Genomic DNA, 24,890 nt, shown 5'->3' with positions numbered 1-24,890 from the left:
GCTGGCATTGATGAGCTAGCCATTCTAAAGCAGAGCTGGGAAAGGAAAGCTAAAACCCATGGGAAGCAGCTCCTTTCCCCATTAGCCCAAGGCAACACAAAATAGCAAAGCTCTGGCCATGAGCCTCTGGTTACCTATCTCCAGTGCTACCCTAAGTGAGCCAGAAAAACAGAACACTCAGGAAGAAACAAAACCTAGTCCATCTTAATGTAACCTTGATAGCTAGTAGGTCATATGTCACCTGTCTGGGGAGAAAAGTCTGACTGAGCGGACAGATTATGCTGGCTGGAAAGGTCACCTTAGTGTAGGTAGTTTGGCAGATGTAGATGCCAAGTTGAGCAAAGGTTTCTCACATAGGGGCACTGCCAAAGTTCACACTGCACAGGACACAAAAACAAGAGACCAAGATGCCTAGCAGCTACTGTGGTTCCACACAGGCAGAAGCAGTGACTACATCTGTATATGGCCAGTCTCTGAGCAGATGGGAGCATCTGCTTAGTGAAGACAGAAATTCTCTTGCTATAGGGTCCAACAGATGTGGCTCCTAGCGGTAAAATGAGCTCCATGTAAAATGCAGAGGATGATTTTATAAATGTGCCCCAAAGCTGGGGAAAGAACAGGAAAGCAGCTTGGGTTTTCTGCCAACCTTCCACTCTGCCTTTGGGGAGGAAGGGACCAGCAGATCTCCTAGAGTCTGCTGGTTTGCTTCTGAAGTGTCAAACTGGCCCAGAGGTATCTGCTGGGCTCTCAGTAGAACATACTTACTGTAATTCTGTCTCCATATGAGGCAAAACATCTGCTTCTTATACTTCACTGAAATCCAAAAGCACTTTTAAGGGTAGAAATACCTCCATTTTCTCCTGCACATGCATGCGTGCACTCACACACACACTCTCTATTACTAAAGAGTTTCAGTCTTGTTTGGAGCAGGATATCTGAGGTAGAAAAGGCTTTCCATGACAATTCCAGAGGAGCCAGCATTGAGACTGACTGCGGACAGGTGAAGGGCAGCGGCTGGGGCCCTGAGAGAGTTAGGTGACAGACAGAAGGCAGTTGAGAGGCCGCTGAGTATCTGGTGCAAGTCCTGAGATTAAGGCTTGACCATATGATACAAAACAGTTCATGATCCCGCATTGCCTTTAAGCACAAAGTGGGGTGCAGGAGATGATCTGTCAGGTGCAAGGAAAGTATTAGAACCTCTACGTATATTTGCTTTTGACTTTCTCCCTTAAGATGGTACGTTTCAGGGCTGGGGATTTAGTTCAGTGGCACCACACATGCCTTGCAAGGTCCTGAGTTTGATCCCTGGTACAAAAAAAAAAAAAAAAAAAAAAGATGGTGTGCTCCCTAAAGGACATAATACACTTGTTTGGTGGGATATAAACACACTTCATGTGACACATATGTGTGCCCTGGGGTATATGCTCAAACATGAGGAGTGACACTATGTTATTCCCTGAGGTGCAGGTATGGGATGAGACTTGTTTCTTTTCCTCAGACTCCTTTCTCCCCTGAATGGACATTTTACAAGCTCTCAGTTAGACTGCCCCTGAGATACTTCCAAAGCTGTCCCAGTCACTCAGCCCCAAAATGGGATAAGTCTTTGTTATTTGAAGTGACACTATCCTGAGAACAGCATCTGCTGTCTTTGCCAGTATGAAATATGCAGGTTGTCACGGACCTTAAATAGCCTGTCACAAAAAAGTACCACCAAATAGGAAAAAGTAAACAAAACAAAACTATGGGATAGTACAATCACTCACTGGGTAAATAAAGTAGCTCTAGGAAAAGGAGCAGTTGATTCAAAACAATTCAAACACTGGCAAAAGGAGATCAGAAATAGGTGAATAGGTGTAAAGCTCTACATCTTTTTAATAAGTGGGCATAGCATTATTGGAGCCTTTTTTAGGACAAATTTTTTTTCAATGGATTGAGGATTTCACAGCACAATGGGATTTTTTGAAGCTATATTTTCCTTTTTTGTGAACATTCCACTTGAATGCCTAGAAATGAAAACAATTGCTATTTGGCATTTGAATACATAAAGGCAATGTATTATGATCTGTAAATGCATGAAATGCTAATTTAAGACTTCATCTTACCTTTGTAGGAAACACTCTGAAGGTACTCATTAACTTGAGAGGGAGTAAATGAGTTCAGGATCATTAAGAAGTCCAGGTAGGCTTTCCCGTAGTCACTTTGGTATCTGGTCTGCTGCTTCGTGAGTTCTTGATTCCTCATGTAGCTGTGCAGCACGGAGGGGACTGTGGAAACAGAGAAAGAGAGACATAGAGACTGTCACTTGAATGAAGAACTCAGGCCTCTCTTTCTGAATGTGTCCCTGTCACCCTTGAGCCCAGCTTGGAGCTTACTCAGCATCCTTAATCATACTGGAAGCTAAATCATTGTATTAATCTGATTCCTCCAGTAACTAGGGGGTGTGCCTAGCTGCTAAGACTTCCAGACTGTTGCCGCTGGAAGTGGAGGATTGGAGACAACGACCAGAAGGTAGAGTTTGATCACCATGTTCAGAACAGACGTTCTCCCTGAACTCTCCTCATGTGCAGGTCAGTGAGTTAGGATGGTTACATTTACCACCTGCTTACGAAACAGTAGCCTTTATCAGCTTCTTGTTTTTCAGGGTCTCTCCTGTGCAGACTTCAATTGGCCCATTAGATATCCCCTCCCAGTGACCCAGGAGTCTCAGGAGGAGCAGTTTGGAACAATGATGACACTTGACAGCTAGTACTCCATTTTCTATTTAGATTAGTGAGGTAGAAGGTATAAGCAAACCCAAGTCACTTATATTTGATTATGAATATTGTTCATTTAATGTAGATTCCAAGATTCATGGAATTATCATTAAAATATAAAGATGTGATGAAGAAACTAATCTCTACCACTGGCTCAATCTTTATAAACCTTAAGAACTCCTTAACTACTGCTTCCAGTTCCAGGTGTCCTCTTTAAAAGGTTGTTGGCCAAATGGAAGGATCAGATTGATGAAGGGATCTCATACTCCCTAAGAAGAGTGTTTGTAAAGTCTGAAAATGCTTTGACTGGGAAAGAGAGGACTTAGAAGGCATCTGACTAGGTTTTCATAGAATCACACATTTCTACTAGTTAACCTCCCTGGGAAGAAGCAGAGTCACTGGGAAGAAGTTCAGCAGGAATACTCCAGCTGTTAGAATCCCAAAATTGTTGAAATATTGATGATGAAGGAGCTGCCTCAGGGCTTGGGGCACTACCCTGAGGTGCAGAAGCAGAGATGGCGTAGGGTGGAGGCCATTCACATGTGACGTGAGGGCTGTAGACTAGCTAACTTCTGGGCTACCTTCTAACACCATTCCACTACTACCTGATTCCAGCTCTCTGCCAGGAGTAAAACACATCTCAGATTGATACTGAGTTATCTTCTTTGGAGATTCCTTGGTTATGGAACTTCTAAAACCTTCCTGTTGAAAACAGCAGGAACCAGAATCTTAAAAGAATGAATGCTAAATCTGAAAACGTTTGAGGCTGCGTGCCATGAGCATACACTTCCAATGAATAACTACATCTCATATGATTCCTACCCAGTCGTTTATTGGTCATTTTATAGCAACTGCACCTTCCTTCTATTTTATAAACCATTGCTCCTCCTAGGTAAACTCAGGTCACCAAGCAGTGTTTTGTTTCATTGTTGTTGTTGTTTGTTTTTTGTTTTTTGAGACAGGGTCTGGCTATGTAGTTTAGTCTGGCCTTGAACTCACTGCGTATCCTAGGCTGGCCTCAAACTCACAACAATCCTCCTGCCTCAGCCTCCTGAATGCTGGAATTACAGCCATGAGCCACCATGTCTGGCTTGCAGTCTTCTGAGATGCCCGGTCCCCAAGGCTTGAGGTGTGGAGCCACAGAAGTAAGGCTCCTGTTACATGTCCAAAACACTGGCCTTCCCATGACCACTGTCGAAACTGGCTTCCGGGACTCTCATTAAGGAAAACTCTTGAAGCAAGGGGATAGTGAAATTGAGACAGCAAATGGCAACTGCCCTGTTTCCAAAATCTTTTGCACAAGGTGTTTTCAGGACACAGGGGCAGACCTTGAGAGCCAGGCAGAGCCAAGTCACCCCTAAGTTGAACCTAAAGAAAGAGGACAGGACCTCGAGGACCTCTATTAGAAGCAAAAGCGGCTGTCAACAACTGCAGGATGGACCAAGATAACTGAGGGATTGGAAACTGCAAATCACACAGCATCACACCTTCTGACAGGCCAGTGTAAACAGTGAGGACTGTTGACCGGTTATAGACAATGAGCCCTTCAATAACTCTCACCCTGCGCCCTTCCATTGATTCATTTGCTACCTACATGGGCACATGTAGACTGAGCTGAGCTAGTCCCCTGCCTCCTTGTTCACTGACCTACAAGGAAGCTAGCTTATCTATCTATCTATCTGACATCTATTTTCTTTCTTTCCTTTCTCTTCTTTTCTTTTTTCTTTCCTCTCTTTCTTTCTCTTGCCCCTCCCTTCTTTCTTTCTCTTTCTTTTTTCCTTTCTTTCTTTCCTTCTTCCTTTCTTTTCTTTTCTTTCTCTTTCTTTTTTCCTTTCTTTCTTTCCTTCTTCCTTTCTTTTCTTTTCTTTCCTTTCTTTTTTCTTTCTTTCTTTCCTTCTTTCTTTTCTTTGCTTTCTTTCTTTCTTTCTTTCTTTCTTTCTTTCTTTCTTTCTTTCTTTCTTTCTTGCTCTACTTGGGGTTGAACCAGGCCTCACACTTTCTAGCCAAAAGCTCTGCCACTGACCTGCATACCCAGCCCCTCTTTGTAAAAATTGAAGCCATAATATTGGCTTCTGTGTATCAGGCAGTGAGCCCCTGCTAGGTGGGTATCAGTAGAATCTACAAAGTTGTTTAAATACTAAATGTGTACTCACCTAGACCCTGAGAAGCAATTGGCAGTCTTGAGAAGCATCCATATTTGAAACTAAAATCCTGCAACTCTGGAATTTTAGCTGGAATTTGATAATTCTGTCGAAATTCAGTGTCTAGAGGTCGGGGAAGGAACTTTTTCCATTCCAGGGACACCTGAGAACTTTGCTTAATCTCCTGAGCTACAGTGAGAGTGGAAAACAAAGGCAGTGTAGTTACTCCCTCCCAGTAAGCCATTTCTGAGTAGCATTTTACCATTTGCTTCTGGTGGTGAGAGGGGGGCAGAGAGGTTTGGGGTACGGCTAGGATTGCCACATAAAACAAAAGATGCCCAGTTAAATTTGAACTGCAGACAAACAATGAGCAATTTCTAGCATGAGTATGTATAAGTATCTATTAGCTGCTAGTCAACCTGTGTCTGAATTTGCATAGCCTGGCAGCCCTAGATGGCACGGTGTGCATCATCCCTATTACTTGGAAAAGAATCATTCAAAGCTTATCTTATACTGATGGAGGGTTAGGTAACACCATTGTCATTAGGGAATAAAAACATGATTGTTTCTTTGAACCATCTCTGCTAAAAATATTCATTAAATATATTATCATTAAATATCTGTGAAGCACTAATTAAACACAGGTTCTACAAACACTGCCAGATTACTCAGCACATCATAAGCCATCTCAGAATATTCTTGCTGCAAAACCTGAATTCAGACACCTATAGCATCATCCTATTCAGAAGGACAGAAGTTAATAACATGGGTTTAATAAGCAGTGTCCAAACAGTGCAAATTAATATTGACACAACTCAATTTTCTTCCAATTAGTTTTTCAATCGATCTTTTTCAGAAGCAAATTCTAATAGACATTGTATATCAAAAGATTCATAATAGCATGTATTGGTATACATAGTATATCAAAGGATACTTAATTGCATCTACCAGCACTGGAGAATATTTTAATATTGATTTTTTAAAATGATCTATCTAGACCAGCAGAGGAGGTGTGCATTCCACCACATGCTGCCTGTTTCTTTAGATTACTCAGGAGATGAGGATCCAAATGCTTACTGGCCGCAGAATGACCTCAGAAACTGCCCATGAAGATATTTTGGAAATTCATCTGGTATTGTTCCTAATAACTTGCACCCCTAACTTGGTTTTTGTCATTAATCAATAGTTTTATAAGAGAAAAACAAATTTCTGTTGAAATATAGGACACATGTCTCTCCTCCCCTAGAGCAGCCACTAAATAGCATATGTTTTCATTTCCTGGGTGTGTTCTGTGCTATTAATAATCACATCTTTGTTCTGCCTTCAGACAACCCCAAACTATTGTGATTAGAAAGAGATGTGGATTGTGGTGAGTCTGACAACCATCACACCAGAAACTGGTTTTCACATGGAGTTAAGAAGCAGAATCACCTGGAAAGTTTCTAAAAATATATTTATATCTATATCTGTATCTATATCTATATCTATATCAGTATCTATATAGATATACATGATGAACCTCATCCCAGACATTAAGGCTCTTGAGAAGTGGAGACCCCAGGTGCTCATACTGTGAACAAACTTCCCATGTGCTTAAGAATCACTGACTAAGAGCCTTGAATAAGGTGTTACAGAAGCCTAGAGTGTGCGAGGTTAGGGGAAGAAGAGGAGACAAGAGCCATAGTGAAGGGCTTTGATGATAGCTCAACACAGAAGCAAAATGTGTGCCCATGAAATGTGGCTCGTGGACCATGGGGTACATAGGACAAGAAGGAATAGTTGAAGGTGAAACAGGAGAGATGAGCTGGGACCCGGCTGGTAAGGATCTTGAATGGGATTATTGAAGATGAAGACACAGAAAAGACCTTAAACGTTTCTTAAGTTCTTACGAAGACAAAGAGTAAGCCTTATTCTTCATTAATCCTCTGTACTTATCACAGTAATAGACTTTGTGAAATATTTACTATGTTCATGAGTGAACAACAGCAAAAACAACTAGAAATATAATTCCTATAGATTAGCAGTTAATATCTGAATCACATTCTGGTGACTGCCTAGGTGAATATATGCGGAGGGTAACCCTTAGTCAATGGTATAATGTTTATACATAGTGTGTGTTTAGTTTTTCTCAACTGATGTCTTTATAAAATTTCATGTTGCGGAGCTCCTTCAGGCATCACTATGAAGGGTAGACTCTTCAACCCACACCTGAGATCCCTATCCTAGTGCTGAAGTATGGCAGATAAGATAACATGATCCAGAGCTCAGCTGACCCAACCCCTGGGTCCCACCCAGGGGTCATCCCTGCTCAACTCCCCTGGTTTCTTTCCCATTGAAATTGTTATACTGTACTAGTAAGTTAGCCTAAAGAATAAAATTGGCCCCTTTAAGTTGGAATAGGGCTCTTCAGAAAAGCTCAATCCAAAAGGACCATTTGAAACTACTAGGACCATTGGCACATGGTCTGTAACAAAGAGAGAACTGATTCTACTGTTTTCACCAGCTGTTCTGTTTCATCAAAACCAAATTCTCCAAGCCTGAATGTGAAAACAGCCCTTTTAGTGCTTCTCATTCATTCACATTAATTCAATAATAAAGATAAAAAGCTAAGATGTGGTCACTCTTCTTCAGAAGCTTCAACTATTACAGAAACACATACAAATAAAATCATGACAATATTACGTGATAAATCCTGCAAAAGAGGTTAGAATTGGAGGGGCTACAAAAACACATAGGGAACCATCAACCCAAAGTTTGGGATCAGAGAAGCCTAGATCTAGAATGAAGTGATAGGTCACCATAGGCCAAAAGAAAAAATGGAGAGGCATTTTATACAGGAGGAAGCAAGGCGTGCAGACAGGGGGAGACCGCAGAGGGCATGGTGAATCTACAGAATGGGCAACAATGCCGTCTCTCCAGGCAGGTAGTGGCAGGCTGGGAAGAAGCCTGGAGGCAAAGGGTAGATGATACAAGTAATACAGCCAAGACACTTAGCTTTTATCCTGAGGACAACAGGAAGTCTCTTAAGGGTTTTAAGCTAGAAGTGATATTAATTTGCACAGCCAGAAACTATGACTATAGTGTAGACAGTAGATTAGAGGGGACAAAAGTAGAAGAGAGAGTTGGATTGGAGGTCATCCAAAGAGAGATATTGGTAGCCTGAACTAATAGGCTAGGGATGCGGGGAGGGATAGAAGCAGATGGATTTGAGAGATTTAGGAGGGAATCTTGACAGGTCCTAGGTATTTACCTGCACACAGGGAAATGTTAATTTGCTTATGCTGAATGGAGAACTTTGATTAGAAACTCAAGGACATCTTTTAAGAATGCTGATATTTCAAATGTTTTCTCATAACCCTTAATGTTTATCTGCAGGAATAGAAATCTTTTAATCCCATGCCCACCCAGCTTCAAAGAGTACTTTCCACACATTCCGTCATTCAACAAATATTTCCTGGACTTTTTCTACTGGGCTCTGAGGGGATAAAGGCCTTAAAGGAACTTACAGAATAGTAGAGGAAAGCATAAAACAGAAACAACAGAAGACAAGTGTCAGTAACAAATGATTTCAAAGTACAAATTCTAGATGCAATGGGATGATGGCACAATTCTCCAGATAAAATAGTATGAAAAGACCTACCAGGGAAGGTGACATTGAAACTGAGGTCTACAGAATGACCAAGCAAAGGCACAGGAAGATATCTGGGGAGGACCATTATAGGAAAAAATGGGCACTGGCAAAAGGCAGGGAAAAGGTAGGCATCTTACAGGAACTAAAGTGAGACCCATGAGGCTGGAGCCCCAGGAATGAGGAAGATGAAATAAGGAGGTCACAAGGACCAACTAAACAGAACCTTAGGAACCCACAGAATTTGGATTTTATGCAAAGTGCAATAGGAAGCTAGTAAAAGAAAGCAATAGAATAATGTAATCCAAGACTGGCATGGTAGCACATGCCTATAGTGCCAGCAATCTCCCCCCTTGTTCTTGACTGGCTAATTTCTCTTCATGCTTCAGGCATGGGAAGGGAAGCCCTTTCTGAGCTCTACCCTCACGCCTACACATTAGGCTAGATACTCTATTCTGTTCCCATAGCAACCTGAATTTGTTTTTACAATGTGCACCTTTTTATACTTGAATGATTTTGTTTGTGAAATTTCCTGTTTTGTGTCTAGACTGTGAGTTTCTACAGGGCAGAGACCACATCCATGTTGCTGGCCACTGCAACAGCAGAGCCAAGCACATGACCAGGGGAAGGAGAAAAGCAAGCCTGTTTACCTTTGGTGTGGTCCAGAAAGTCTCTCTTAGTACAAGAAATAAACTGATCTGCAATTGCCTTCTGAATTTCTTCCATGGAAGCAGGAATTTTCCAAGGGAGGCAGCTTCTTGGTGTCATCACTGAATCCCCTTTAGGTAATGTCCATTGAAGTCCCTAACATTACAAATAAAGTTTTTCAGAGAATCCATACAGGTTCACCTAATGAACTGAAGGAGATGAATACCTGTGTACATACTCTTTGGAATCCTTACATCTAGCTACAACACTGCAGTTGCCTGTGTGTTGGGGGAGTTTGTGGACAGCACCCGATGGTTTACCTGTCTGTAACACAGGTCCTGAATGCATTACTCTGACCTTTTACATTCAAGACGAGAAAATGGGATTGGAAACTCCAAAGACTTGTGCTTCTAACCAGACTACTCCTACAGACAAGATCAGAGGAGAAAACCCAGGCTATTCACATCTTCTTAAGCAGCAGAGACAGTAGCTGCTTTCCACTTGGGAGCCCCAGAGAGAAGCCCTTGGGAGACATCATGAACAGCCGGCACTGTCTCTGCCTTGCCACCAAAGAGATTCAAGCATCATACAACTTGAAACCTCCCCACCTCTTTTCATCTTCCCTCTCTTATGACCATGCTTCCTATCTGCCTCAAAAATGGAAACCACCAGCAAAGACATGATACAACTTTCCTCACCACCTCCCAGCACTGTACCTTCACTCCCATCTGCTGTGCCAAAAGGGAAGCTAAGGCACTCCCCACACCTGTCCCCTAGATCTGCTCCAGATATTACTCCAACAATCTCACTTCTCTCCTGCAACTTTAATTTCTCTCTCTGCTGAATCATTGCAATCAGCAAAGCAAGCATCCCTTTATTACTCCTGTGCCACAAAGAAAACCCTCACTTCACCCTGCTTCCCTCTCCAGGTTACTAAGATATTTCTCAATTTCCCTTCACATTGAAATCCCTCAAAGCAATATGTGCGTTCACTGTCCCAAATTTATCTTTCAAGTGTCTTTTAATATTCAAGTTCTCTTTCAGTCCCCCCTTTCCCTTATAATTTATCTGCTAAAATAACAAATGTGAAGATAATGTGTCTGTTGAAGAAGCCCTTTGATGCATAGAGGTTCTCAATCCGGCTTTTGTTGATTGCGTGCTCATTGGGCTATTTACACATCTCTGCCCACAGGACTCAAACTCAGGGTAGATCCCTTACATAGACTGTAAGTGGTGTTTGGCAAGACTGCAGGAGGAAGGAGTACAATAATAATAATGCCATTATTATTGTTTCTCTGTTTGATGGTAGCAGTTGCAGAGATTCAATGCCTAGATTAATAGGGTTTGCCGGTTCAACACTCATTGGCTGAAAGCACAATGGACATTACACTATACCAGCTCTGATTGAGCCCCTTTAATAGGTTGTGAAGGAAGGAAAACTTATGCCTGTGAGTTATGTACAAGAGGTGATCAAAATATGCAGTGTGTGCTAAATAATGAAAATTTATTGGAGTAAAAGACACATTGTCATTAATCCTACTCAAAACTCTCCCACTTGCTTCAAATGCTCTTATCTCATAATTCTTGCCACAAATACCTGTATATAGCCTTCATAGCAGCATTATTTAAAACAACCAAAAGGTGGAGTCAACTCAAATATCCATCAACAGAAGATAAATGTGCTACAGTGTTGACATACAGTATTACTCAATCATGCTATCATCGCATGCTCAATCATGCTATGTTGATTGATTACTCAACTTGCTACCTCCTAGGGAACCTGAAAAACATTATGTTAAGTGAAAAAAGCCCAATATAAAAGTTACTTAGTTGAATGATTCCATATATAAAATATCCAGAATAGGTAAGCCATATAGAAAGCAGATTGGTGGTCCCCAGGAGCAGTGGGCCAGGGGAGTGGGGAATAATGGTTTAATGATTACTGTGTTTCCTTCTAGGATGATTAAAACATTTTGCAACAAGATAGAGATGATGGGGCCAGGGATTTAGCTCAGTGGTTCCAGCTCCTGCCTCACAAGTGCAAGGTCCCAAGTTCAATCCTTGGTACCAAAAAAAAAAAAAAGATAGAGATGATGGTTCCACAATAAAATATATTAAATGGCAGTGAATTGTTCACATTTAAATAGTTAATTTTATATCAATTTCACTTCAATAAAAAAATCTTTAGAAACCTAGGGGACATAGAAATGTTTAGAAAGAAATGGAAGACATTCGGCAAAAATAGTAGAAGAGGGACTGTGTATCCCATGACAATAGAAGATGAAGAGTTTTTGCAGCATATTAAAACTCGTTCTTATCAACCCATTCTTATGGATTGTTGGTACAGTATTCAATTCTATAGATATGTAGATATTATCTTACTTGATTGGGATGTGATTTGTAGCTCTTCATTTCTCGTGAAGTCTCATTTTTTATCAAATTTCCTTTAGAGTATGATTTCCAAATATATTCATCATTGTACTGGGTCTGATTAAGAGTAGAATCACTAAGAGAGTATGTATATCCTAATCTTTTGATACTTTTTTGACTGAAAAAACAAAACAAATTTGAGTGAGGTTTTAGATGCCAAATCTCTCAATGATAAGTATAGCAAAACATTTTACTTGCTATATTTAAAGATTGGCTGGTTGAAGACTTGATGCCAGATATAATTAATATATAGATTCCCTTGATAAGAAACAGTCTTATAACTTAGGGATAGCTCATAATAAAAGCATGGGGGCCTAAAATAAAGTTTAGAAGAATAACAATCAGAAATTTATTTTATTAATTTTTTAAAGAGCTGGATATTTTTTTTTTTTTTAGTACCAGGGATTGAACTCAGGACCTTGAGCTTACATGGCAGGAGGTGGAACCACTGAGCTAAATCCCTGGCCCAGAGCTGGATATTCTTGTGCACAGAATATTTCAGGGTAATCAAGAAGTTGTGGACAAGAGTTTCTATTTTTGTCTTGTCACTATTTTCTTTTTTATTAGTATATGTTTGTGATACAAAATAATTACATTCACCTTGGAACTTTCCCTTTTTACATTTATTTCAGTTGATTAAAAAGAAGAAAAAATACTAATTAAGATTTAAGTGGTTTGCCTGGCCCTAATAAATTATACACCTAGACAAATGGCCATGTCACCCAAATGTATCTGTGACAATCAACAGATTATCATAGCAGGGTTATAGCTATGGATTCATTGATTATTCCTTTGTGTATGTTTAAAATAGTTCATGTTGACTTTTTCTTAAAAAAAGAAGGCTGGGTAGTTTCACACTGTCTTCAAAAGGAACAAATATCTGGAAGTCAGACATATTTGGGCAACAGGCTATTTTTACTGTCATTCATATATAAACTTTTTGAAAGGAGAACAGCACAAATAGCTTTAAATGAATTAATTTTCAGATCTCAACTTCTCAATATGTATGCTTTTTTCTAAACCATATCTACCTGAGAAAAAACTTGTGTATTTGTGCAGATCTTTCTTTTTTTTTTTTCCTTCTTTTTTTTTTTTTTTGGTACCTGGGATCGAACTCAGGACCTTGTGCTTTCAAGGAAGGCACCAGAACCACTGAGCTAAAAATCCCCAGCCCAATCATTCCTTTCTTTTCTACAGTCTTTTTAGGATTCTCCCTTCCCCATGTTATCACAGGATTTTGGCAGGGACTCCAAGGATCAAGGAATGAAACCCAAGAGGACACTGTACTACTAAGCTACATTCCCCAGACCTTTTCTTTTGAAGTAGTTTCTCCCTAAGTTCCTGAGTTGCCAAAGGTGGGCTTGAACTTGCAATCCTCCTGCCTCAGCCTCCCCAGTAACTGGGGTTACAGTTGTGCGCCACCATGCTGAACTACCACAGGATCTTTTTATGGTTCATTGCCTTGGAACATTTGCCTTAAAGCCCAATAAGGGTGCCCAAGAAGGGAAACTTGGTCAGAGTGAGTTCAGGGAAATCTTGTTGTTCAAGCTCCATGCACTTGCCCAGGGCTGCTTGTTCTTTGTGTCTGAGAGTTTCTGCAAAGTGAGAGATGGTAGCTGAGAGTGATGTCTGGTTTTCCATCTCCTAACAATTACCAAATGTTCATTTGTCTTTAGGGAGAGGCCTCTCAGAGGACAGCAGGGAATGCAGAGTGCTTAAATTGGCTCTTTCTGTACATATTTTCAGCTTCAAAAAAATCCTTAGGCGGTGTCTTCAGTTGAATAGAAATGTGTGTCTGAGGAGGGGAAGCAGTGCAAGATGTGATGAAGATTGCTTTAAATATAACTACAATCTTTTCTGGGACACCACATTTTTCAAGATTGCTGGATAAAGCTGGTAGATAAAAATCTTGCGTTTTTTTCAGATTTCATATTCATCATTATTAAGGTATTTAAATTTTATGTTTTAATCCTATTATATTATGAAATATTTATTTCACTACAGCCAATCTTCATTGCCAACAAAATATTTGACAATAAAAAAGCATATGTGGCTTACAAGATCAACTAAATTTCACTCTACTGTATATAACTTTCTTTCATTAAATGAATAGGTAATGTTTGATTTGATATCTAAATTGTTCCTGAGTTTTATATATGATTATTTTTTAATTATTCCCCAAAGTTAAGTACAAAAGAATTCTATTTACATGAGAAACTATCTAAGGAAAAATCATATTTTTCTCACACTCACTTCACAGGTAATTTAGACATTTCATTGCATTATTTTTATATAAATTGAATTGTATCAGACTTGAATCTTTTTACATTGCCCTGCTCTACATTTAATAATCGTCCATAAAATATGTACCTATAATCTATTTTTTCAGTAGCTTTCATAATATTCTTCAAAATATTCTTTTTTTTTTTTTTTTTTTTTTTGGTACCAGGGATCGAACTCAGGTCCTCGCGCTTGTGCAGCAGGCAGCGAAACCACTGAGCTAAATCCCCGGCCCATTCTTCAAAATATTAACATTCATTTGGACTGAAAGTGTAGGTAGGTTTTATTTTGACAGGAAATAAACTTAATTATGAACAAAATATACCATTAGTGTTTAAATTTAAAAACTTTATTACACTAAACAACACACTGTCATTAATTGCCTCAAAATATTTCCTCTTGCTTCAAACACACTTATTCTACCATTCTTTCCACTTTCTGAAGCAGTTCTGAAAGTCCTCTTCTGTAAGTGTCTTTATGAGATATGATAAAAAAAAATACAATGAATGCTGCTGCTGAGTGCCATCCAACAGAAAGCCAGGCTTTTAGAAATATTATGGTGGGGCCGGGGATTTAGCTCAGTGGTTTTGACACCTGCTGTGCAAGTGCAAGGACCTGAGCTCGATCCCCGGTAACAAAAAAAAAAAAAAAAAAATATATATATATATATATATATATATATGTATATTATGATGTGTCCTCATCCACCTTATTCATTGGATCTGGCACTTTTTGATTTCTACCTCTTCCCTAAAATCAAAACGACCAAAATGACCAAAGATAAAGGTTTTATACAACTGAAGACACAAATAAATGCTTCCAGAACTGCTTCAGAAAATGACGAGAACAATGGGATAAGTGTGTTCAAAGAACAGGGGAGTATTCTGAGGGAGATTCATGGCAACGTGTCTTTTACGGTAATAAATTTTAAAATTGTTATGCATTCACAGTAATTTTTGATCAAACTGTGTATGTTCATTGGTTTCATGGCAAGGACTGATTTTACCAAATAGGCAAGTGTGGTAAGGAAATATGAGCTAAATCTTTAGTTCCAAGATTTTGACAGAAGTATATTTAAAATATGTGATGATAAAAGCCTTTTATCAAAAAATATTGTATCAGAAAACATTTATTAAAAATTAATGTTTCTACTTCTCAAGTCCTTTTTGAGTATATTTTGTTAAACATGGTGCCTCCAAGTGAAAGAGTAACAGGTGTAATTTAATAGTCATTTGTCATTTGTTAAGATGTGAGTGTTTGTTATAGTTCTCAGAAACTGAGGTAGGGACTAATTCAAGAAATGGATGATAAATCATCTTGCTTTCAATAAAATTGAAAGAGCACCCTGTCGAGTTGTCAGTTGATCAGTCATTTGAAAATCACCTGATGATTTCTGACATAAAATTCTGAGAGTTCAGAATATCAAATGACACTACCCTGAAACTCCATTCACATCTGTGTGTGTGTGTGTGTGTGTGTCTGTGCATGTGTACAAGCTTTCTTAATGTTAGAATCTATAAATTAGGAAAAAAGCAAAAAACCTTGATGCTGCATGTGGTCTCTTTCTAAAAATATTAACATTCAACACTGGACACATGAACTAATTGAAAACAAAACAGCTCCATTTTATCTCATTAAGATATAGTTCCAAAAATTACTTTTTTATTTAGTATGAACATTTATAATATATTTATTCCTTTGAGCAACTGTGTACCAAAAATAACCGTGATAAATCAATAATTAAGGTCACTTAGCATGTTTAAAAATTAATTTCAACTAAACTACTTGCGGGACTGGGGATTTAGATCAGTGGTTCTGCTGCCTGCCTTGCAAGCACAAGGTCCTGAGTTCGATTCCCGGTACCAAAAAAATAAAAAATAAAATAAAATACCTGCAAAAAGTATAAGAGAGTGGCCAACAAATTGCTTTCAAACATAAAACATATTATAGCAAGGGAAAATTCTATTGAGGAAGTGGAATGTGAAAGAGATCAAAAAGAAAAATTATCAAAGAGCTTGTTTCAGTATCTTTTAAAAAGGATTATGAGTAGTAGCTTGCTAAGGCATTTAGAGCACCCACTGGTTATATAATTTTAAAATTTTTAAATTTCTCTTTTAAAATATCACTATTTAGTTTGGGCTGAATGTTTCATCTTTTGCAACTATTTAAATATATGTTGAAAACTTTTATGAGAACTTTAAAAACTTTAAATTTGAAGACCATCCTCTTAGATTTTCCAAGCAGCTCTTTCTTTTTTGGTTTTCATCCCAAATGTTTCTTCTGCAAGCAACTGTCACTTCCTGTTAACCTGGCATTTTCATTGTACTCTGATGATAAATCTTCCAGTTAAGGTACTATAGTTCCATAGATAATCAGGAACTCAGAAATCAGGAGTCTTACAGTCTTGGAGTTTTGAAAGTCGGTCATATATTATACTGGAGGGTAAATGAATGAAAATTACTGAGTAACTTCTTTGAGCTAATCACTGTACTAGTGCTCTAATTATATCCTCAAGCAGGGCTCATTCTCATTCCATCCAACAATAAAACTGAACCTTGCAGATGGTTTGTTACTTGCCTAGGGGAGTGGAGATAACCAAGGTTAGCCAAGAATTCAGCAATCACCCATCTGCCTTCTCACTAACTTGAACTTTTAAGGAAAGGTTACCTTTATAGGAAGCAATTCAGAGTAAACACAGGCCACAGGCTCTCCAGACTGATTGCATACCTACCGGTGAAGCAGGGAAAGACACCAGGCTGTCCTCATCCCATCTTCACTAACCTCCTACTGAGCTCAGAAAGGCAACTGATGACTAGAAATTCCCATTGCCCTCAGCTCAGGTGGAACTGGCAAAGTTGCAAGCCAACATTGCCATAACTACAGGAGCGGAGATAAGGATAAAGGGATTGTGGTTTCTTTCAGCCTACAACACCAGTGTTAGTGATGATAGCAATAGCAAGTATACACTCATCCACTCATTTATACAAGTCACTGCTTGCTGTGACATATTAGGGCAGGAATTCAATTCACATATAATGTCGAGGTAGCGCAGTCCACTAATGTATACACTGGGTCTACAGTAAACCACATTATGCAGTAACTTTATGAAGAACCAATGTAGCAATCTTCTTGTTTTTCTTGGTCTGGCTGCTGTTTGAGAGGAGGAACTCTCAATACTTGGAGGGGAACTACTAGCACAATAGTCCCTAACTGAGTGCATTTTAAAAACCCTTCCCAATTGCTTTATTTGATTTGCACTCTGAATAATCAAACACAAGTAAACAAATTAAAATGAGTCTACTAATGTGACTTCAATAGGGAATCTACCGAATTAAAGCTGGTACTGCTCCTGTTTTATATGTGAATGCCGTCTTCATTGTGGTAGCATAGGAATCCCAGTTGGCATCACCTGCTAAAAGGACAACAAAGCATTTTTAAATGTACCAAACAAGAATATTTTAATCAAATGTTAAATTGAAATATCAAATAAACTGAAAATAATTTTACAAAAGAAAAATATTTGGAGTAATAATTTTGCTTTAGAGGCTAAATAGCCATGAAGGCCAATTGTCATGGTTTAGATCTAAAAAGTCCCCAAGAAGTTGGCAGTAGGACCCGGTTAGAAGGCGTCACTAGGGGCATGACTTGGCAGGGTATATCCTCAGTCCTGGCTCCTCCTCCTCTCTGTGCTTCCTGAGTGACAGCTTTCCTCCACCACGTTGTTTGGCTGTGTCATTTCTGCTTTGGAGCCAGCCAAAAGTAGCTGAATCTGTGAGCCATAATAAAGCTCTTCTTTAAGTTTTGGGTGTCCGATACTTTGTCTCAGTGATGAAAATATGACTAATACAGAAAACTGGTGCCAGGAAGTGGGGTCATTGTTGTGACTGTACTGGTCCATGTGGCTCAGAGGCCTTTGAAACTGGTTTGCAGGGGGAGTTTGGAAAACGAAGAAGCAAGCTAGAGAAGCCCTAGAATGTCGTAAACAGAGCTTGATGGGAGATTCTGGCTGAGGCTCAGAAGATCAAAGTGCTAATAGCAGTGTAGGCAGTAAAGACCTGGCTCAGAGGTTTCAGTTAGGAACAATCCATTGACAACTGGACTAGAGGCCATGTGTCAGGGACTAGAGTCCCTGGGATAAATGCTCATTCAGGGCTACCTAGGAAGTATATCTCCAAGTTCAACCATCCACAGGGTCTCAGAGACCACTGTAGCCACTTTCCAAAAGCCCAGCTCCTGCTCAAGCTGGCAGGTGACCTTTGTGTCATCCACTTGGTTCTGGTTTTTCGGGCATGCAGAATGCAAGAGTCATGAGATCATGGAGGCTTCTACCTTTATTTCAGAAGAATGCCTAGGAGGTCAGGCACAAAAGTGAGGTGGGGTCGTGGTCACTTCCAAGAGCCCAGGAGAGGGCAATGTGTGAATTTGTGCCAAAGGTGCAGTGGAGATCCCAGAAAGTTGGAGATGCCAGGAACATGGAATGTCTGCTGAGAAAAGCTGCAGGCATTGAACAGATTGAGAGAGGCCATGTGAGTTGCAACCAGCAAGGCCATAGGGTGAGGCTACCTAAGCCCTTTGGAGTTCGCATCTCACCACAACTTTCCTTGAGTGCTGGACATGCAGCTACAAGATTTAATGTTGGTGTCGCTGAGTTTCCATCTGGCTTTCGTCCCACTCCTTTGTATCCTTCTCCCTTTTGCAGTGGGAATGTTTATCTGGTGTCATTGTATGTTGCAAGTGTTTTCACTTTCTTTTTTATTTTTAGAGGGGCTCACAGCTAAGAGTTTTTCTTGAGTCTCAGAGAAGACCTTAGCTTTGGACTACTCAGCAATGTTTGAATTACTAAGACTTGGGTGAGTCTCAGAGATGGGGTAAATGAATTTTGCATACCGAGATGAAGATGAGACTTTTGGGGGCCAGAGGAAGACTGTAATGGTTTAGATCTAAAAAGTCCTCCAAAAGTTTCACGTGTGGAGGGTCACTGGGGAGGGTCACTGAGGGTGTGACTTGGAAGGAGGTATTCTTGTCCCCACTTCTCCCTTCTCTCTCAGCTTTCTAGCTATCATGCTAGGAAGTTTTCTTTCGCCATGCTGTTCTGCTTTGCTATTTCTGCCTTGGAGCCTGCTTGATCATGACTGAATCTGCTAAAACTATGAGCTAAAATAGCTTTCTCCTCTTTTAAGTTGGAGATGTTGCATGTTTTGGACCAGTGATGGAAAAGTGACTAATACACCAACTAAAGACTTTAAATAAATAAGAAAAGAAACTCAATTATCCAGGTTTACCCAAAATAAAAACAGGTCTATTGTTTGTATTGAGTATTCATATATGCTATTTTAAAGAAGTCAAGCCTTACACAAAAAAACATGAAAAAGAAAGTAATTTGTATGAAATTCCATCTTCAGATATCCACTATTCTATTTTAATGACCAAACTGTATCACATTAGATACCCTGGACATTTTCTCTTTGATTCTTCCTCTCCTGTTGATGGCCACTCTCCTCCTTGTGCTTCCTCCACGCTAGCCTATGTAAATAGTTTTGCCTGTTCTTGCCATACTTGTATATATGCAGATGTAATCATATGCATATATATGTACGTATATAAATACATACACATGTTGAGGTTTAGTTCTCACCATTTTACTTTACAAAAATAATCTCATATTATACAAACCCTCCCTTGTATCTGTCACTAACAGTCCCTTATGAAAAAACCCTCCAATTTACCCAGTGCAGGGCTAATTCATCCTTTGTAATAACTGCAAAATTCAGGGGTGTCAACATTAGTGAAAACTATGAGAGTGGGTGATATCGTCAAGGGAGGGAGGTTAGACATTAGCAGTTGCAGAGTTTCTTTGCTTCAACCCTTTCCCCGACCCCTGGTGTCAACAAAGTACCACCAAATTTCTTGAAAATACCACAGCTATGCCTTTATCTGTAGTTTCACTTTCCAAAGTCTCAGATATCTGTAGTCAACCATAGTCAAAATTTATTATATGAAAAATTCCAATTCTAAAGTTTTAAATTGTAAACTATTCTGAGCATGATGATGGAAACTCATGCTGTCCAGCTCCTTTCTGCCTGGGATGTGAATCATACCTTCATCCAGTGGATCCAGGCTACATATATTATCCACCCATTAGTCCCATAGTAGCCATCTTACAGTATCACAGTCCTTGCATATAGAGTTAGTACTATAAATGTTTCTAGGCAACCACTGGAGCGCTTAGAACATGTCCTCTGTAGATGGATGAAAGGGATACTTCATGTACTTTAAATTTAAAGTTCAGTCATTCTTTCATTTCTTATATCTGGGCAGTTGCTGTTGCCTTTTACATTTCATGAGAACTTGGAGTTAAATGTCTCTGTTTTAACTAAATGATCCTGTCTAAGGAGCTATCATCTCATCTCTACAATATTGTAGCTACCTTATTGCCTGAGTTTGTTCCCCTTATTTATCCTATTAAAATTGCTATGAAGTATCTTTTATAATTTCCCAGTATTTCTAAAAGTTAACTGCCTGTCTGGCTTTTGGCACCCTGGTCGAACACTTACAATTTCTGTCCACTGAGAACCTCTTTATTTTCATTGTCCTGTCTCTCCCAGCCAGGTCTTGTATATAATTTAATAGGTCCTTAGCTCCAGGCAGGCAGCTGGATTTGCTTACCTATGACCATTCTCCAGTATTTTCACATAGGTCTAAGTGCCGTGTCCACCCAGAAGCGTTCCCACTACAGAACTGAGGCCTTGACCCCTTGTGTATCCCACTCTGTGCTTTGCTTCCATGACCACCTGCTGTCTCCTCTCAAACTCTACTTTGCTAGAAATGGCATTATCTTTTGAAATAGTTTTGGTAGGATCACTTTACACTTGAAAGGCTTTTATTCCAATAAATTGTTGAATTAAATGTCTTTGTGAAAGGAATTTCAACTGTGGATGAATAGGAAGACATTGAGGTATGCCGCTCTTAAAGAAGCCTTCTTTAACATCCTTGAGGTCTCTAGGTTATACTTTTGGATCAAGAAGAATCTTCAACATAGAGTCCATACATCCATTTACTGTCTTTGTCTTAAGACATTTCAGCACTAACCTGGTTGAAGTCAATTTCCTGTTAGACCCAGTGCACCTCAAAAGCTCTGGAGAAATAGTTCTCTGGGCAGCATCTTCCAATCAACCATGTGGGCAAGCATGGTAAAACTGTGTCGCTGGCTGGATCTTTCCTTTGCTGAGGCTAGGGGCAGGCATCTTGCAGCATGGATTGCTAAGTTCCTATTCTGGGGTGTGGAGGAACAGGAGCAGGGTGTCTGGCTGCCTCCAGGTCCTACAGCCAAGCAAACCTCCCTCCCTCTGTGTTAGCTAAGCACAGATCAGACACTCCTTTCCACCCTCTAATCCTAGCCTGCTTGAATGAGGGTATCTTCCTTTAATTTTGCATTCAATGCTTTTTTCTTCCTACAACACTTTGTGTCAGGGTGTACTTCCATGGTTTTGAACTCCACTGACAGAGCTTCTGAAAATAAAGCATGTTACTGGAATCAATACTCTTCATCAACAGAAATGTTCCTTTAAAAATCCATAAATACAATATTCTAAAACTATTTCCAGTGTGTCTTCTGCATGTCATTGCCTTCTTCTGCCTTTCTTCTTGGCTGAGGAGTGTGCCAGTGTCTTAGTCTATAGCTCCATGTCCCTCCCCTGTGGGTCTGTATTCCTGGTGTTTCTTCTTGTTCTCATTCTTTGTTCCTGCTACGAAAAAACCTGGAGCCTTCCCATGTTCACCATGGGATACAGAGTCCTGTTCTGGCCTTGGAAGATACACAAGCTAGTGGAGGAGCTATGTATTATGGGCATGGGTTTAAAATCGTGCTGATATCCTCTGTGTCACAGGGGCCCTGGGAAGTGTACATCTCCTTCTTAAATGAGAAGCGGGCACAGCTAGAGCAAGTGCAGGGTGGCATCTGAGCTGTGATTTAATTTTGTAGGAGTCTGACAGAAAAACATAGGAGATCATACAGTAGAGCACTCTCCAGAGGAAGTAGTATGGGATGTGAGAGTCTGAGACATGAGATATGGCCCAGGGGAAGTAAGGGCAGGGAGAAATGGGTAAGGATAGGTTGCTGGGGCCATGTGTGCCCTCCTACTACTTAAAGCCTTATTCTGCCAACCTTAGTGACCCACTTGGATGTATCCACTACTATGAAAACACATTATAAAGCTTTGAAAATATATACAATAGTAACTAGTGTATACATTGTATTATACTTTACAAAGTATTTTGACACATACTATTTTATATTCAAAATAACCTGAGCGATAAGGCAGGTATTAGTGGCATCCAATAATTCTAACTTTACAATGCTTTGAGGATTAAAGTAATCGGTGAGTGCGCAGTACTTACAGTATATGCTGAATGATGCCCCCTAAAAGATACATCCACTTCTTAAACCCCAGAACCTTTGAATCTGACTTTATTTGGAAAAGGGATCTTTGCACATGAAATTAAGGATCTCAAAATGAGGATGTCATCCTAGATTAACCTCAATGATCTCAATGACCAAAACATGATTACAGATGCCCTTATAAGAAAGAGATGGGAATATTTGACAAGAACAAAAGAGAAAAAGACCACGTAATCTCAGAGGCAGAAACAGAAGTGAAGTCAAGAATGTAAGGATCTCATCCTACACTGGTATAGCCCTGACCACACCTTGAGTTTGGACTTCTGGTATTCAGAAATGCCAGGGAATAAATTGTTGCTCTTTTAAGCCACCAGTTTTTGTCTGGTTTTGTGCAACAGCCATGAGAAACTAATGTAGCACCTAAGAGCCCAGGCTACAATCACTATTCAATAGCAATCAGTCATCGTGGTCATCAACCAATGTATTAGTCACTTTCCCATCTCTAGGACAAAATATCTGACACAGTTTAAAGGAGGAGAGGTTTATTTCAGCTCACAATTTCAGAGGGTTCAGTCCATGGTAAGCTGACTCCAAGGCAGAAATGGATAGAAGGGCAAATGGAGGCAGGCCACTCAATCTATGGCAGCCAGGAAGCAGAGAGAGAGAAAGAAGGTGTCAGGAACAACCGTCCAGGTCATACCCATGCCTCCAAGAGGACCCCCAACTCCTAGTAGCACATTTGGCTATGAACTCAATGGATTAATCCACCGATGAGTATATCACCCCCATGATCTAATCACCTTCTGAAAGTGCCACTTCCCAACATGGGGACACTTTAGATTTAAACCATAACCATCAGTTCATCCTGTTTGGGAAGTGACACACCAACCTTCCCTTTAGAGGATGATTCTCCTGGTAGGAGCAGCACTGGCTATCAGGAACTCACAACTGGAGAAGAGTCAAACACACAGGGAAAGGAGAACTTGGCAGCCAAATCAAAGGTACCTGGTGATCAAGCTGAAATATCAAAGAAACTGCCTTCCCTCTTAATTTCAGCACTGGGATTCTCTTAATGGGATTCCCCAAATCTGGAAGGTCTGAGGAGGACAGAAGTGTTACTTTGTGCATATTAAGTTGAAAGCCTTCCTATGACCTCTAAATAGAACTATCTGGTAGGTAGTTGGATGTTTTCATCAGCAAGTTCAGAGATAGGGAATAAAGAGTCCTTGGCACCTTTGTGGAGCACCTAAAGCCTGGTGGCAGGGTGTGGTCACTCATATAGAGGATACAAATTCAGGAGGGCATCTTGGAGGACTCTGACATTTCCCAGATGAAGGGAAGGGGACACAGTGGAAGAAATCAAGACAGGTAGTCAGAAAGGGAAGGGGAAATGAACAGGTATACTCTCAGGAAATCTGGGGAGGGGTTTCTCCCTCCTGTCTCTCTTTCCACTTTGACTTCATACAGAAACAGAGTATATTTGATATTTTTGTACTAATTAAGTATTTTCATGTTTTATTCTTAACTTACAAAGCAATGAATTGGAATAAAAATACACACTTCATTCATGCTCCTGGGAGCACAATTCTAGGAAATTTGCAGTTGAACAATTCCTCACTGCTCTGTAGCCAGCATGGAACCCAATTACCCAGCCAGACAGCAGCAAGGGGCCATTATTGCCAGGAGAAAGGGCACAGTGGAGCTGACTACACAGTAATCGTGTCACCAGCGCCACAGCTAGAGTGGCGCTCCCTCCACAGACACAAAAGGTTGAATTAGTAAACCTGCTGCATCTATAAGCAGAATCAGGCTCCAAAGCTCTCCATTTAGTACTCACTAAATCTCTTTGAAAGAAAAAAAAATCTGCCCAGGTTAGAAGCTGCAGCTGAAGATGGAGGGCCCCGCCTCTGTTGCAGCCAGGTGAGGCCCCCTCCACCATTCAGAGTACCCCGAGTTTCTTAGTTCTTTCTCAGGCCCTGTATGGGGATGGGGAGTCAAGCCCAGCTTGTTTTCTTCCCAGGTTCCCCATCTCTGTTCCTTCTTTGCCTTTGGGCCTGTTCTTGGAAAAGTCTCAGATATTTCTTTTTTCTGTCTCCTCTCTGCCAGGCATTTCCTGGAGTGTTTAAAGAAGCGGGCTGGGTAGTGTTTTGTGGAGGGGGAGTGGCAGCAAGCGTAAGGGCAGTAACAGGGCAAATTTGCGAACGTAGTCATTCTCCCTGATTCTTATCCCTCCTTCCTTTGGTCTATTCACGGAGAGAGGATACACCCTTAAAGAGTGAATGGAGACCCAGTCCCGCCCCGCAATCAGGCCAGGGCCGCTGTCTTACTTGGTTGGAGCATGCGGTCACATTGAGAGGGGCATGGAGTCTTGGGCTCGACCGGCATCCTGCCCGGAAGAGAGAGTCTTGAGCCGAGCTGCGGTTCCAGCATGAGTTTGCCCAGCAGGCTGCACTGCAGCTTTATGACGCGTCGCCATGGAGACGCGGGTCAGTTTCTCTGCTGCTCAGTCGCCAGCCTCGGGTACAGGTGGCTTAATCAGAGCTTTGCCGGTTTAGGGTAGTGAAAGAAAATAGGCGTGTTATCTCATCGTGCGAATACCTTGTTTTCAGTGT

At 40.4% G+C, this 24,890-nt stretch overlaps 1 protein-coding gene across 6 annotated transcripts in view; it reads right to left on the bottom strand.

Annotated features, from left to right (window-relative positions):
• Tex26 (testis expressed 26) overlaps window positions 1–24,890 on the bottom strand; it is a 44,219-nt gene extending 19,329 nt beyond the window's left edge. For 2 of the 6 annotated variants that reach the window (XR_002398312.2, XM_004854778.3), the window contains exons 1-6: window positions 24,606–24,889; window positions 17,208–17,292; window positions 11,553–11,718; window positions 9,173–9,326; window positions 4,907–5,083; window positions 2,103–2,264 (exon numbers count right to left, since the gene is read on the bottom strand). Coding sequence is in view for 5 of the 6 variants with exons in the window: in XM_004854778.3 (XP_004854835.2) it covers window positions 2,103–2,264; window positions 4,907–5,083; window positions 9,173–9,326; window positions 11,553–11,718; window positions 17,208–17,292; window positions 24,606–24,708 (847 nt within the window). In the remaining variant the exon portion in view is untranslated. Of the gene's footprint in view, window positions 1–2,102; window positions 2,265–4,906; window positions 5,084–9,172; window positions 9,327–11,552; window positions 11,719–17,207; window positions 17,293–23,283; window positions 23,376–24,605 lie in introns of all 6 variants that reach the window. The other 4 variants (XM_013075838.3, XM_021266527.2, XM_087199479.1 and 1 more) reach the window with 4 other exon arrangements.

The sequence above is a fragment of the Heterocephalus glaber genome, unplaced genomic scaffold (assembly GCF_053883595.1).
Source record: "Heterocephalus glaber isolate CG9 unplaced genomic scaffold, H.glaber_assembly_v1.0 deba00001720, whole genome shotgun sequence".
NCBI lineage: Eukaryota > Metazoa > Chordata > Mammalia > Rodentia > Bathyergidae > Heterocephalus > Heterocephalus glaber.
The sequence above is the reverse complement of the archived record's forward strand: the minus strand, read 5'-3'. Positions and strand labels throughout refer to the sequence as shown.